The sequence below is a fragment of the Eptesicus fuscus genome, chromosome 14 (assembly GCF_027574615.1).
Source record: "Eptesicus fuscus isolate TK198812 chromosome 14, DD_ASM_mEF_20220401, whole genome shotgun sequence".
Taxonomy (NCBI): domain Eukaryota; kingdom Metazoa; phylum Chordata; class Mammalia; order Chiroptera; family Vespertilionidae; genus Eptesicus; species Eptesicus fuscus.
In genome coordinates this window covers 77,491,929-77,506,279 of record NC_072486.1, presented here as the reverse complement: position 1 = coordinate 77,506,279, position 14,351 = coordinate 77,491,929, and the positions used below count along the sequence as shown (strand labels likewise).

General features: G+C 43.5%; 1 protein-coding gene across 1 annotated transcript; it reads left to right on the top strand.

Moving 5' to 3' along the window:
- Positions 1-876: 876 nt before the first annotated feature.
- Positions 877-14,235, top strand: LOC103304936 (GTPase IMAP family member 6-like). Its single transcript, XM_054726140.1, has 3 exons — positions 877-1,050; positions 3,035-3,119; positions 11,643-14,235. The coding sequence occupies exons 1-3, from the start codon at positions 931-933 to the stop codon at positions 12,434-12,436; spliced, it is 999 nt and encodes a 332-aa protein (XP_054582115.1). The 5' UTR covers positions 877-930; the 3' UTR covers positions 12,437-14,235.
- Positions 14,236-14,351: the final 116 nt, after the last annotated feature.

Sequence of the window (14,351 nt, the reverse complement as noted above, 5' to 3'; positions counted from 1 at the left end):
CTATTTAGTCAGGGGCCCTGACTGTATTCCCTTAGACCAGTGGTCGGCAAACTGCGGTTCGCGAGTCACATGCGGCTCTTTGGCCCCTTGAGTTTTTAGCAAAGGCCAGCTTAGGAGTACCCTAATTAAGTTAATAACAATGTACCTACCTATATAGTTTAAGTTTAAAAATTTTGACTCTCAAAAGAAATTTCAATCGTTGTACTGTTGATATTTGGCTCTGTTGACTAATGAGTTTGCTGACCACTGCCTTAGACCAGTGGTTCTCAACCTTCCTAATGCTGCGACCTCTTTAATACAGTTCCTCACATTGTGGTGACCCCCAACTATAAAACTATTTTTGTTGCTACTTCATAACTGTAATTTTGCTACTGTTATGAATCATTATGTAAATATCTATGTTTTCCGATGGTCTTAGGCGACCCCTGTGAAAGGGTCGTTCGACCCCCAAAGGGGTCGCAACCCACAGGTTGAGAACCGCTGCCTTAGACGGTCAAATAAAAAAAAATAACAAGTTATTCACAACAATAGCCATCTGGTGTGAATGAATAAAAATGACACCTATTTTTTTTTTGTCAGATTGGCAAAACATATATGTTTTTTTGTAATTAGTTTATGTGTACAATGAGATGAAAAAGGTTGAAAATTATTGCCCTGGCATAAAATTTTCTGAAGGGTCTGCTGCCTTTTGTTCAGCCTCTAAATTCTGGGTGTGCTGGTCAGGATAAAAATAATAACAGTCTCGTGCTCTTGTTCTTCCTGTTTATATCACTAAGGCTGCACAGTGCACACAGCATAGGTTCTCACTCAGGAAGGCCTGGCCCCAGAGCTCACTCCCACTTCCTGCTTCTCCACCACAGCAGACAGCCGCTTTCCTAGAGCAGTTCTCAGCTGAGCTTTCAGTCACATTTTGCTGAAAAAATATAAGCAATGTTGTCTTTCTGTTCCAGAGCCTACAGTGCTTTATTCAATTTCCTCCCGTCAAGGCCCCCAGACACCTACAATGTGTCGACCCCAAAAGGAAAAGCCAAGAACTCACAGGAGCACATGGTAAGTCTCTGAGTATATCTGTGTGTTGTGTGTATTTGTGTGTCATGGTTGTATATATTTTGTGTACGTATGTTTGGTTTGTATTTGTGAGTGTATGTGTGTGAGTTGTGTGTATTGTGTTTTTGTATGTGTTAAGCTTGTATTTATATATTTGTGAGTATAATATGTGTGCACTGTGTTTGAGTGTATACAGGGTTGTGCAAAAGTAGGTTTACAGTTGTTCATATGGAAAATAGTACAATAATAAGTAATACAAGAATAAGCTGTACTCATAACTATAAACCTACTTTTAGCCAACCCTCTTTGTGTGGCTGGTGTGTGCTGTGCTTTTGTGAGTATTGTGTTTGTGTGTATGAATGTGTGTTGGGTAAATATGTATTTCTGTGTTTGAATGTTTGTGAGCATGTGTGTTTGAGTATATTATTGAGTGGTATATGTTGTGTTTTTGTGTGTGTTATGTTTGTGTGCATGTGTGTGTGTTGTGTATATGTATGTTCGTATATTTGTGAGTGTGTGTGTTGTGTTTGAGTGTATATGTGTGGATGGTGTGTGTCATGTTTCTATGTGTATGTTTGTGTGTATGCATGTTTGTTATGTATATTTGTGTTTCCATCCCTGTGGGTGTATGTGTACTGTGTTTGAGTGTATGTGTGAGTGGTATATGTCATGTTTCTGTATGTGTTATGTTTGTGTGTATGCATGTGTGTTTGTGTGTATGTGTGTGTTGTGGTTATATTGTGTGAGTGTTGTATGTGTGTGTTGTGAGTGTGTGTGTTTGTGGTATAGTAGAAAGGGCTGTGACTATAAAGGAGAACTTAGTACGCCTTGTGCCCTGGGCAAACTCCCTGCTTATATGGGATCGATGCTTCCGTGAAACTCACTCTCTTCCGGAGAAACATATCAGGCCGATGTATCTGCTCAGAGTTCTATGTTGGAGACAAAACTACTGAGTGCGGCAAAGGTGTGAGGCACTGTTCAGGGCTGGATCTAGGGGCCTGCGAGTCAGGGATCCCCACACCCCGGAGTCTTCATCTGGAGATGGTCCCTGACTGTGAACGTCTCCAAGGTCCTGTGTGTCCTGGCACTTTCCTTCCCAAACCCACACACCAGCATGGACACCTGGAACAGGGAACAATGTTAGTCCCTGAGGTGAGGAGGTGCGGGTGGCAACAGGGTGCACTGCTCTCTCACCTGAAGGATGATGGGAGTTTCTGGCGGGTGACACGGCCCTCTTTGCAAAGGCTAGGACTTGCAATAGAAAATGTCATAAAATGTGCTGGAATGTTATAGGGATGACAGGCCATCTAGTTCAGGTCCAGCATTCACACTTAGGGGACACTGAGGCTCAGACAGTGTGACCTTGGAGGGGGGCCCTGAGGTCTCCTGGCTCCAGCAGGATTGTCCCGGAGCCATGAAGTTCCTGTGCTGAGGCTATTGGCCATCTAGCACAGCACCCGACCACCCACCTCTGAGCCGTCTGCCATCCTCACTGCCAGGCCTTCCTCAGGGATCATCCTGGCTCCAGGACCCCACCGCACCCCCAGCCAGCCCCTCACCACAGTGTCCTGCTCCCACACTGTCAGACCTGCCTCTGTGTCTCTGCTCCCAGGACACTGTCAGACCTGCCTCTGTGTCTCTGCTCCTTTCTCCTCCTCACATGACAGCTCCAGGACCTTCTGTCCATCCAAACGCCATTCGTTCCTCAGGCTGCAGGCCATCTGCACCTTCTCCATGAAATTGCTTAAACTTCCAATGGAGACATCAAAGGAGAGAGAGAGAGAGAGAGAGAGAGAGAGAGAGAGAGAGAGAGAGAGAGAGAGAGAGAGAAACAGGGTCTCTAAAGGAGATAGTGTCTCAGACCTTCCTCCCCTCTCCTCACTACAGCCATACCCCTCCCCACAAAGCAATGTAAAAATACTTTCTTCTGACAAGAGAAAGGTGCCTCCTGAACTGGTTAAAAAATCAGACATACTATTTTCTCTAGGTGGAGGAAGAAGAATTCGAGCTGATTGTCCCAGACAATCCCTCAGGAGAGCTGGCCCAGCATCCTAAACAAGATGTGTCTGGAGGTAAAATGACTTCCTAGTGTACTTGAACCTGAGGCAAGTGTGGACGCGGACTGTGATGTGCAGGGAGAGGCAGCAGAGTGCAGCCCATTCAGAGCTGCACCAGCAGATGGCCCTTGGGTGGGGCCTTGCTTAAACCCACCGAATAAGAGGGAAAGGCCCCCAACAGGCACAGTGGGAGAAAGGTGAGAAGAAAGAGAGGGACTCACGGAAAAAATACTCAGGAATTACCCAGGGATACCTGTACTCACCTTGGTGGGGGCTTGCAATCGAACAGACCCTATGTGGATGCTTGCTGGTTCAGATGTGGGAGCACTGAGGTTCAGAAAGGCTGCAAAGCACCAGGTGAGTGAGCAGCTGCCTTAGAACTGGGCTGGCCCTTCTCAAGGGGTTCTCCCCGCAAAAGCTCTTGCATTGGGGTCAGGTACTTAACAGTCATGGGCTCAAATTCATCATTTAACCCAGGGGGACAGAGGTTAGGAGTGCTCGCAATCCATCCATTTTCCTGGCCAGGATAAATTATTTCTGATTCACCATGTATTTGAACACAAATGATTTTTATACTACATGGACTTCAATGACCTAAGCCATTGGAAGCAAGCCGTATTAATAAACATGCCAACAATGATTTTCCCTTTCTCATGGCAATCAAAGTTAAATATTACTTTTAAAATCCTCTCTAGCATTTGAGTGATGTACTTGGCTTGCACTGGCTCCAGGCTTGCCCAGAGGGGAGTTGGTACTGTCTTCACCCAGCTTCAGTTTGGCTGGGAGGGCAGGAATGAACATTCCACCTTCCTTGCTTCCTTGGAACTCCCACCCATTCACTCATTCCTTTCAAAGCCAAGTGGGGGAAGCTGGAGGGAGCCAAAGTCAACAGTCAGAATTGGTTGGTGTCCGCCAGCCAAGGATCCTAATCCTGTCTCTATGAGGTAGATTTAGGGCTCTGTCATTGAGACATATCAATGTCTTTAATGTGGAACAGACCTGGAAACCAGAGCTGCCATTTGGGACCTCTTTATGTGCTCTGGGTCTGTGACTGCAAAGGCCAGGAGATGGAATTCTCTTTCTGTCCTTCAGCCCCAGTCATTTCCAAAATTTTAACATTAGATTTTAAATATTAGTTGGCATCTCTAAGTGTTCTCTTGACCAATAGTTCCTGTATTCAGCTGGGTGGGAATATTTGGCCCAAATTTCAAGCATATAGACAAAGAATGTGACCCCAGTGTGCCTCTGTGCTATTGACCCCGGGATCTTGTTGAAAGATCCAATACTCCCCATATTTCATGAACAGCTGAAGGAGGTAATGTGGTTCAGTCACTTCAGGGATAAGACATAGACACAGACTCACACACTTCTATCCTCACCACCCAGGGATACCTAGGAAAGCTCAGGGTGCCATATTCACAAAGGACATATTCACGATGCCAATTAATCTTTCCATCTGGTGAGAACAAGTGACCCTGAAAAGAAGTTTCAAAAACTGAACATAAAATGTGGTATTCTACCATGTGATCCAGCATTTCCACTTCTGGATATATGCCCCAAAGAAGTCAAAGCAGGGACTTAAATAGTCATGTGTACACTAATGTTCATAGCTGCATTATTCACAATAGTGGATATTGGGGACAACTCATGTCCATATATAAGAATAAACAAAATGTGGTCCATCCATATGATGGAATGTTTTTCAGCCTTGAAAAAGAAGGAAATTTTGACACATGCTACAGTATGGGTGAATCTTGAAAACACTATGTCAAGTGAAATAAACCAGACACAAAAGGTCAAATTTGCAGGAACTTATTCTAGTTCTCTAAAATAGTAAAATTCACTGAGACAGAAAGTAGAATGGTGGCTAGCAGGTGTTTGGGGAAGGTAGGCATGAGAAGTTATTGTTTCATTGCCACAAAGTTTCTGTTTGGGGTGATTTTCTTTCTTTCTTTCTTTCTTTCTTTCTTTCTTTCTTTCTTTCTTTCTTTCTTTCTTTCTTTCTTTCTTCTTTCTTTCAATGTCTTTATTGATTAAGGTATTACAAATGTGTCCTCATCCCTCCATTAACCCTCCAGCCCCCTCGCCCCCCACTCATGTCCTCACCAACCTGGTATTCATGTCCATTGATTAGGCTTATATTCATGCATACAAGTCCTTTAGTTGATCTCCTTTCACCCACCCTCCCCTACCTTCCCTCTGAGGTCTGGCAGACTGATCGATGCTTCTCTGCCTCTGGATCTGTCCCTGTTCGTCAGTTTATATTGCTCATTATATTCCACAAATGAGTGAGATCATGTGGTATTTCTCTTTCACTGACTGGCTTATTTCACTTAGCATAATGCTCTCCACGTGGTTCAGTCACTTCAGGGATAAGAGCTCCATGCAGTTGCAATGATAAGAGCTCCTTTTTTACAGCAGCGTAGTATTCCATTGTGTAGATATACCACAGTTTTTTAATCCACTCATCTGCTGATGGGCACTTAGGCTGTTTTCAAATCTTAACTATGGTGAATTGTGCTGCTATGAATATAGGGGTGCATAAATCCTTTCTGATTGGTGTTTCTAGAGTCTTGGGATATATTCCTAGAAGCGGGATCACTGGGTCAAATGGGAGTTCTATTTTTAGTTTTTTGAGGAAACCCCATACTGTTCTCCACAGTGGCTGCACCAGTCTGTATTCCAACCAGCAGTGCAAAAGAGCTCCTTTTTCTCCGCATCCTCGCCAACATTTGTCGTTTGTTGATTTGTTGATGATAGCCATTCTCAAGGGTGTGAGATGATACTGCATTGTTATTTTGATTTGCATCTCTCAGATAATTAGTGACTTTGAGCATGTTTTCATATGTCTCTTAGCCTTCCTTCTGTCCTCCTTCGAAAAGTGTCTATTTAGGTCCGTTGCCTATTTCTTGATTAGATTGTTAAGTTGTATGAGTTCCCTGTAAATGTTGGAGATTAAACCCTTATGGGTGATGTCATTGGCAAATACGTTCTCCCATGTAGTGGGCTTTCTTGTTGTTTTATTGACGGTTCCTTTTGCTGTGCAAAAGCTTTCTATTTTGATGTAGTCCCATTTGTTTATTTTCTCTTTAGTTTCCATTGCCCTAGGAGCAGTATCAGTGAAGTAATTCCTTTGGCATGTGTCTGAGATTTTTGCCTGTAGATTCCTCTAGTATTTTTATGGTTTCCCATCTTATGTTTAAGTCCTGTATCCATTTTGAGTTTATTTTTGTGTATGGTGTAAGTTGGTAGCCCAGTTTCATTTTTGTGCATGTATCTGTCCAATTTTCCCAACACCATTTGTTGAAGAGACCATCTTGACTCCATTTTATGTTCATGCCTCCTTTGTCAAATATTAATTGGGCATAGTGATTTGGGTCGATTTCTGGGTTCTCTATTCTATTCCATTGTTCTATATGTCTGTTCTTGTGCCAGTACCAGGCTGTTTTAAGAGCAGTGGCTTTGTAATAGAGCTTGATGTCTGGTATTGAGATCCCACCTACTGTGTTCTTCTTTCTTAAGATTGCTGCAGCTATTCAGGGTCTTTTTTTTATTCCAGATGAATTTTTGGAAAGTTTGTTCTAGGTCTGTGAAATATGCTGTTGGTATTTTAATGGGGATTGCATTGAATCTGTAGATTGCCCTGGGTAGTATGGACATTTTGTTGATGTTGATTCTACCAATCCATGAACACGATATGTTCTTCAATCTGTTTATGTCTTCCTCTATCTCTTTTATCAGTGTCCTGTAGTTTTTTGCACATAGGTCTTTTACCACCTTAGTTAACTTTATTCCCAGGTATCTAAAAATTTTTGGTGTGATGGGATTGCTTTTTCAGTCTCTATTTCTATAAGTTCACTATTGGTGTAAAGAATTGCCATAGATTTCTTGGCATTAATTTTGTATCCTGCTACATTGCTGAATTCATTTATTAAGTCTAATAGTTTTTTGATGGTGTCTTTTGGGTTTTCTATGTACAATATCATGACATCTGCAAATAAGGACAGTTTTACTTCTTCTTTTCCAATTTGGATGACTTTTATTTCTTCTTCTTGTCTGATTGCAATGACTAGTACTTCCAGTACTATGTTGAACAGGAGTGGTGAGAGTGGGCATCCTTGTCTTGTTCCTGTTTTTAGGGGAAATGGTTTTAGTTTTTGTCCATTGAGTATGATGTTGGCTGTGGGTTTGTCATATATGGCTTTTATTATGTTGAGGTATGATCCTTCTATTCCCACCTTGCTGAATGTTTTGATCAAGAAGGGTGTTGGATTTTGTCAAATGCTTTTTCTGGGCCAATTGATATGATTATGTGATTTTTATCTTTCACTTGGTTTATGTGATGTATCACATTTATTGATTTGCAAATATTGTACCATTTTTGCATCCCTGGGATAAATCCTACTTGATCATGGTGTATGATCTTTCTGATATACTGTTGGATCCGATTTGCTAGAATTTTGTTGAGGATTTTGGCATCTATGTTCATGAGGGATATTGGTCTGTAATTCACATTCATTGTGTTGTCTTTCTCTGGTTTTGGTATTAGGGTGGTTCTGGCTTCATAGAAGGAGCTTGGAAGTGTTCGTTCCTCTTGGATTTTTTGGAATAGTCTGAGGAGGATAGGTTTTAGTTCTTCCTTGAATATTTGGTATAACTCTCCTGTGAAGTCATCTGCCCCCAGGCTTTTGTTTGCTGGGAGCTTTTTGATGACTGCTTCAATTTCTTTCATAGTTATCTACCTATTGAGATTTTTAGAACCTTCCCAATTGAGTTTTGGAAAGTTGTATTTTTCTAGGAACATGTCCATCTCCTCTAGGTTGTCCAGTTTGTTGGAGCAGAGTTGCTCATAGTATTTTTTAACAATCTTTTGTATTTTGGTGGGGTCTGTTGTTATTTTGCCTCTCTCATTTCTGATTTTGTTTATTTGAGTCTGCTCTCTTTGCTTCTTGGTGAGCCTGGCTAGAGGTTCATCCATCTTGTTTATACTTTCAAAGAACCAACTCTTGGTTTCATTGATCTTTTGTATTATTTTTTTGTGTGTCTGTTATTTATTTCTGCTCTGATTTTTATTATTTCCTTCCTTCTGCTCACTCTGCACTTGTTGCTCTCTTTCTAATTCTTTGAGTTGTAGAGTTAGATGATTTACTACCATTTTTTCTTGTTTTTTGAGGTAGGCTTGTACAGCTATAAACTTCCCTCTCAGGACTGCTTTCATTGTGTCCCATAGATTTTGGATTGTTGTGTTTTCGTTGTCATTATTTTCCAGGATGTTTTTAATTTCTTCTTTGATCTCTTTGGTAACCAAGTCATTATTTAATAGCATGCTATTCAGCTTCCAAGTGTTTGAGATTTTTGGATTGTTTTTATTGTAGTTTATTTCTAATATTATGGCATTGTGGTCTGAGAAGATGCTTGGTATAATTTCAATCGTCTTGAATTTGGCAAGACTTTGCTTGTGACCCTATATGTGGTCTATTTTTGAAAATGTCCCATGTGCACTTGAGAAGTATATATTCCATGGCTTTGGGGTGAAATGTTCTAAAGATGTCAGTTAAGTCCATCTGATCTAGTGAGTCATTTAGGATTGCTGATTTTTTTTTTACTCGAGGCTTTATCCAGTGATGTCAGTGATGTATTAAAGTCCACTACTATGATTGTGTTGTTGTCAATCTCTCCCTTGATATCTTCCAGTAGTTTTGTTATGTATTTGGTGCTCCTGCGTTGGGTGCATATAAGTTTATCAGGGTTATATCTTCTTGTTGAATTGCTCCCTTTAGTATTATGTAGTGGCCTTCCTTATCTCTTGTTATGGCCTTTACTTTGAGGTCTATTTTGTCAGATATAAGTATTCCTACCTCAGCTTTTTTTTTCACTTCCATTTGCCTGAAAGATATTTTTCCATCCCTTCACTTTTAATCTGTGTGAGTCTCTTGTTATGAGGTGGGTCTCTTATAGATAGCATATATATGGGTCATGTTTTTTTTTTTTTTTTCCATCCAGCCACTTGATGTCTTTTGATTGGAGCATTTAGTCCATTTATGTTTAAAGTTATTGCTGAAAGGTATTTGTTTGTAGTCATATCTATTTTTGTGTCTGTGTTCCTTCTTATCTGTTTAATTCTTCTTTTTACAGTATTCCCTTTAGTATTTCTTGCATTGCTGGTTTGGTGGTGATACACTCTCTTAGCCTTTTTTTTTTTTTTGTCTGTGAAACTCCTGATTTCCCCTTCAATTTTGATTGATAGTCTTGCTGGATAGAGTATTCTTGGATTCAGTCATTTGCTTCGCAACACTTTATATACCTCCTTCCATTCCATTCTAGCTTGATGTGTTTCTGTTGAGTAATCATTTGATAATCTGATCAATGTTCCTTTGTAGGTAACTCTCTGTCTCTCTCTTGCCGCCTTTAAGATTCTCTCTTTGTCATTTATATTTGCCATTGAAGTTATGACGTGTCTTGGTGTGTTTTCTGGGGTTGATTCTGCTAGGGACTCTCTGTACTTGTGTAACTTTTTTCTTCCCCATATCCAGGAAGTTTTCGGTCTTTACTTCTTCAAATAGATTTTCTAATCCCTGCTGCTCTTCTTGTCCTTCTGCCAGCCCTATTTACATATGTTACTTCATTTCATGTCATCCCAAAGCTCCCTTAGGCTTTCCTCCTGCTTTTTAATTTTTTTTTTCCAATTGCTGTTCAGATTAAGCTTGTTTCTGTACCTGATCTTCTAACTCACTAATTCGGTCCTCTGCTTCTTGTAGTCTACTGTTAAAACTTTCCATGGTGTTTTTTATTGTAGCTATATCACTTTTCATTTCTTCCTGTTTCTTGCATAAGTTGTTGATTTTCTCATCCATCCATGTATAAATTCCACGACCATTACTCTGAACTCTTTTTCAGTCATGTTGCATGCTTCAGTTTCACTAATTTCCTTTCTTGGTGACTCCTCATTTTCTTTCCTCTGTGGATTGTGTTGTCTCCCTATTCTGACTATCACCAGAAGGTTCAAGCTTCAATTTGCATGGACCTGGGCCGTGTGCTGTGGGAACTTCGCACCACCCAAGTTTCACTGAGGTGTTCTGACACTAGGATGTGTGGCTGCCATGGATTGGTGGGAACCAGGCTTGCCCAGGGTCAGTGTCCCCAGTGTTCCGTGTGGTCTTGTGTGCGCACTTAGAATCAGGGACCCTGCCTGCACCACACACTTGGTATGTGTCAAAAATGAGTCCCTTAGCGCATGCCAAGAGTCAGTTTCCTTGTGTCTGCACCAAGAATCAAGTGTCAGAGTCTCTGTTGCCTCATGCGGCTTCTCGCTGAGAATCAGGATCCCTGTTTCTGCATGCACCAAGAATTGGAGTCACTGGCTCTTAGTGTGAATGCGCTGTGAGTCCGGGATCCCAGATGCACAAGGTAAGAAACAGAGTCAAGTTGGTGGTGCTCACTGGGTTGCACAATATCTCTGTGGCATGCCTGCGCTGCAGAAACCTGACTTCCATGTGCACTTGTCCAGAGTCAAAGTCAGGTGTTAGTGCCGCCCTGCGTGGGGTTCTGGTTTGTTCGCCTGATTGCATTACAGGGAAGCAGATTTCAGTCTCTCAAATTCCAGTAGCAGTGCTGGGGTCTGTGCACACACTCTCTCTCTACTGAGCCAAACTGGCTAGGGCTTCATGCACTCTCAAATTCCCCGCAGGGCAGCTGTGTCCCGCGTGTGTTCTCAAATTCCCCAAAGGGGCGCGGAGTGTCGTGTGCATTCTCAGATTCCCCATAAGGGCCTTGCAGCTTGGGCGAGAGGCGGATCTATTAGTTACTATAGCGCTATCCAGGAGCCTGTGGGGAAGGGGGATTGGGTCTTTAACTCACAGAAATCTGCTGCCAGGAAGTCTGGATTCTTAGTGTTTGTGGGTCTGAAGCTGTGGTTGCAGTTCTCTGTCCCCAGTGGCTGCAGGGTCCTGGTTTGTGTCTGAGGCCAGGATCCTAGTCTCAAGCAGCTCTGTTTTTCAAGATGGAGTGATCTCCATTTCTGCACCAGCCGCCCACCCAGAAGTGTCTGCTTTGTGCGTGTTTAAGACTGCCCGATTTGGCAGCCCCTTGGAGGACCTGCAGAATCTAACTGTCCCTAGCTCATACACACACACCACACACATCTACACTCTCTTCTATGGGTTCCTCACTCTCTCACACTCTCTCCCTCCCTACCTTCCTGCCACTTGCCATCTTCCAAGTCCCTGTTTGGGGTGATTTTAACATTAGATTTTTAAATATTAAATATCTCCAAGTCTTGAGATGCGTTAACAGTGATGATTGCACAAAAATGTGAAGGTATTCAATGTCACTGAGTTGTACACCTAAAAATAGTGAAAACAGTCATTTTAGGTTATGTATATTTTACCACAATAAAAAAAAATTAAAAAGAATGGAATGTGAGCCCAGGGCAGGTCTCAGGTGCAGATTTTAATCTGTCCTTCCTCAGAGGACAGTCTGCTCTGAGGTCATGGATGAGTTTCTAACCCCAATCTCTCTGCTTTCTCTTGATGCTTCTAGATCTCAGGGAGAAGGAACAAGCCCCAAAGAGGCTGAGGCTCATCCTGGTGGGGAAAACCGGAAGTGGGAAAAGTGCAACAGGAAACAGTATCCTTGGCCGGGAAGTGTTCCAGTCTAAGCTCAGTGCTAGACCAGTGACCAAGACCTTCCAGATAGAGAGCCGAGACTGGGCCGGGAAGGAACTTGAGGTGATTGACACCCCCGATATTTTGTCCCCTGGAGGTCCACAAGAAGTGGCAGGTAGGAGCTCCTGGGAAGCCATCGCCTTCTCCTCCCCAGGGCCACACGCAGTGCTCCTGGTGACAGAGCTGGGCAGGTTCACAAAAGAGGACCAGTTGGTGGTCAGGCGCCTCCAGGAGGTCTTTGGAGTGGGAGTCCTGGCCTATACCATCCTGGTGTTCACCCGGAAGGAAGACCTGGATGGTGGCTCTCTGGATGAATATGTGCAACAGACTGACAACCGGGAGCTTGCCCAGCTGGATGTTTTTTGTGCCAGGCGCCACTGTGGTTTCAACAACAGGGCAGAGGGGACAGAGCAGGAGTCCCAACTGAAGGAGCTCATGGACAAAATCGAGGGTGTTCTGTGGGAAAATGAAGGCCATCATTACACCAACAAGGCTTACCAATACTCCCAGCAAAACCTTCTGCTCAGAGATGTGCAGGGAAGGCAGATGATCCAGGGACAAGACTCTGGGGAAGGGCCCAGTGAGGAGTCCTGGCTGGAGGGACTGCGCAGAATCCAGAAGGCATCTGAGGAATCTCACAAACGTCTCCTGAAGTGGGCACCTATCTGAGCATATGCTGGACTCCACTGAGGGACAGCTGTTTCTTATGAGCTCCTTTCAGCCCTGTGCCAGTTTCCAGCCAGTCACGTGTCCTTTCCATCCCATGGGTCACTGACCATGCCAGTCTCCAGATGGTAAGAGAGTGTGTGTTCCTGAGTGCTCAGCTTCCATCCAGGTCCTTCATTGCATCTGGACCCTCCCTCCTCTCTACTCTCTGCCTCCAACAGCTTTCTCATATGGAACCTCTCATTGCATTAGCATTGCATTTCTTGAAGTTCTTATCTTTACCCTGATAGAACTAAAGTTCCTGAGGGTATATCATTCTCATTCTTCCATTTAACTCCCCACTTTCGCCGCCCCGCCCCCCACCCCGCCCCCAGCATCCTGGTCACTGGAGTCACTCCTTAAATGATGATAGTCAATCAGTGTGGGATGTTGGTCAGGTGACTTCACACCTCCTGGACCATGTCCTTGCCCACAAAGGGGCAGGCATAGTGAGTCTTTAAGTTACTTCCTGTGTGTAGTGGGCCAGGACATAGCAATAGCTCAGACATGAGAAGGACAGCTTCTTGGCTAAAGGGGGAAGGCAGGTGGAAAGAGAGAACCAGAAAGGAGGAGTCCTTTTGTTCACCTCTGAAAGATGCCATTGAATCACAAATGAGCCCTGTGGGAACTTTTTGGTAGGAATGAGGAGCAAAGTGGGGTGGGTTATCCATGGAGTCAGGCCTGGTCAGGCAGGTGGCCCTTAGACCTGGCTAAGGACATGGAGGCCTCAAGATGTACCAAGGGGCTTTGGCAAAGGAGGAGCACTTCGCTAAAGCTGATGTAGATTAGGGTTGTTCTAATTAGGGTCCCCTCTCATATGTTTGCCTTCTGATTGTGGAAAACAAAGATGATTTTCAGCCTTACCTGCAACCCCTTCCCTTCTCCTTGACAGTGGGGAGAGGCGTGCATGAGGCCAGTGTATGGGTGTGTAGTGGGGTTCCCAGTAAGGTATGTGTGGGTGTTAAATGGAGGAAGGCAGAGTAGAAAGGGAACCTGCAAAGGTGGTAGGTGAGTGACATGAACATTGTAGGGAATAGCCTGCCTGGTGATGGGAGGAGTCTGTGTCACATGGGTCTTTGTGGAGGGCTGCTCCAGCAGACAGGGGCCTTGGGAAATGAGATGGACCAGGATCAAAAGACAGTGGTGTTGGTCTTGGCCTGGCCTCTGAAAATGCAGTGCCATATAATGTTACAAAGAGCCCAGCTCATCTCAGATGAACCTCAACTTCTCTGTGGAGTCTGACCAAATGATGGAAATGGGATAGCAGGGAACAGGGAAATACCTCACTACAGACCCTTCTTTACCTTTGTCAAGCCATGTGGCAGAGGGTCTCCAGCTCCCTTCTTTAGGGAGGGGTGGAAAGTGGAGGTGGGGGTGACAGTACTGGGAGACACTGAGAAATTGAAGATGCAGCTTCAGGTATGTCTAGATGCTTACCTGCTGGTCAGAGATCTATTGTCAGAGGCTCTCTCAGGACTCTGGTCTCCCAATCTGGAGACCAGGGCACCCCCTGACCCAGATACAGGGGACGTCTAAGAAAGCCAGAGCATTTGTTGTGCTGAAAGTTTCAGGAAAGTGTCTCAAGGCAGAATGAGGACTTCTTTTGGTTCATACCTAAGACAGGCTTCATGCGTGACCCATTGATTACATCAGCACTCCACTTCCCTTGGACCAAAGCACTATTAAGTCTTTATACTCCCCAAGACTCATGGCAGGGTTTTCAGTTCTGTTCCTATCTTTTTTTTTCTCTCCTTATGAATAAAATATTGATTTGATTACAGTGGCTTTGATTTCCTCATTTATGTATTTCCTTTGTTATTCTCAGGTATTTATTATTCTATGTGAGAATTTAAATCAATTTTTTAAGTTTCAGAAAAGA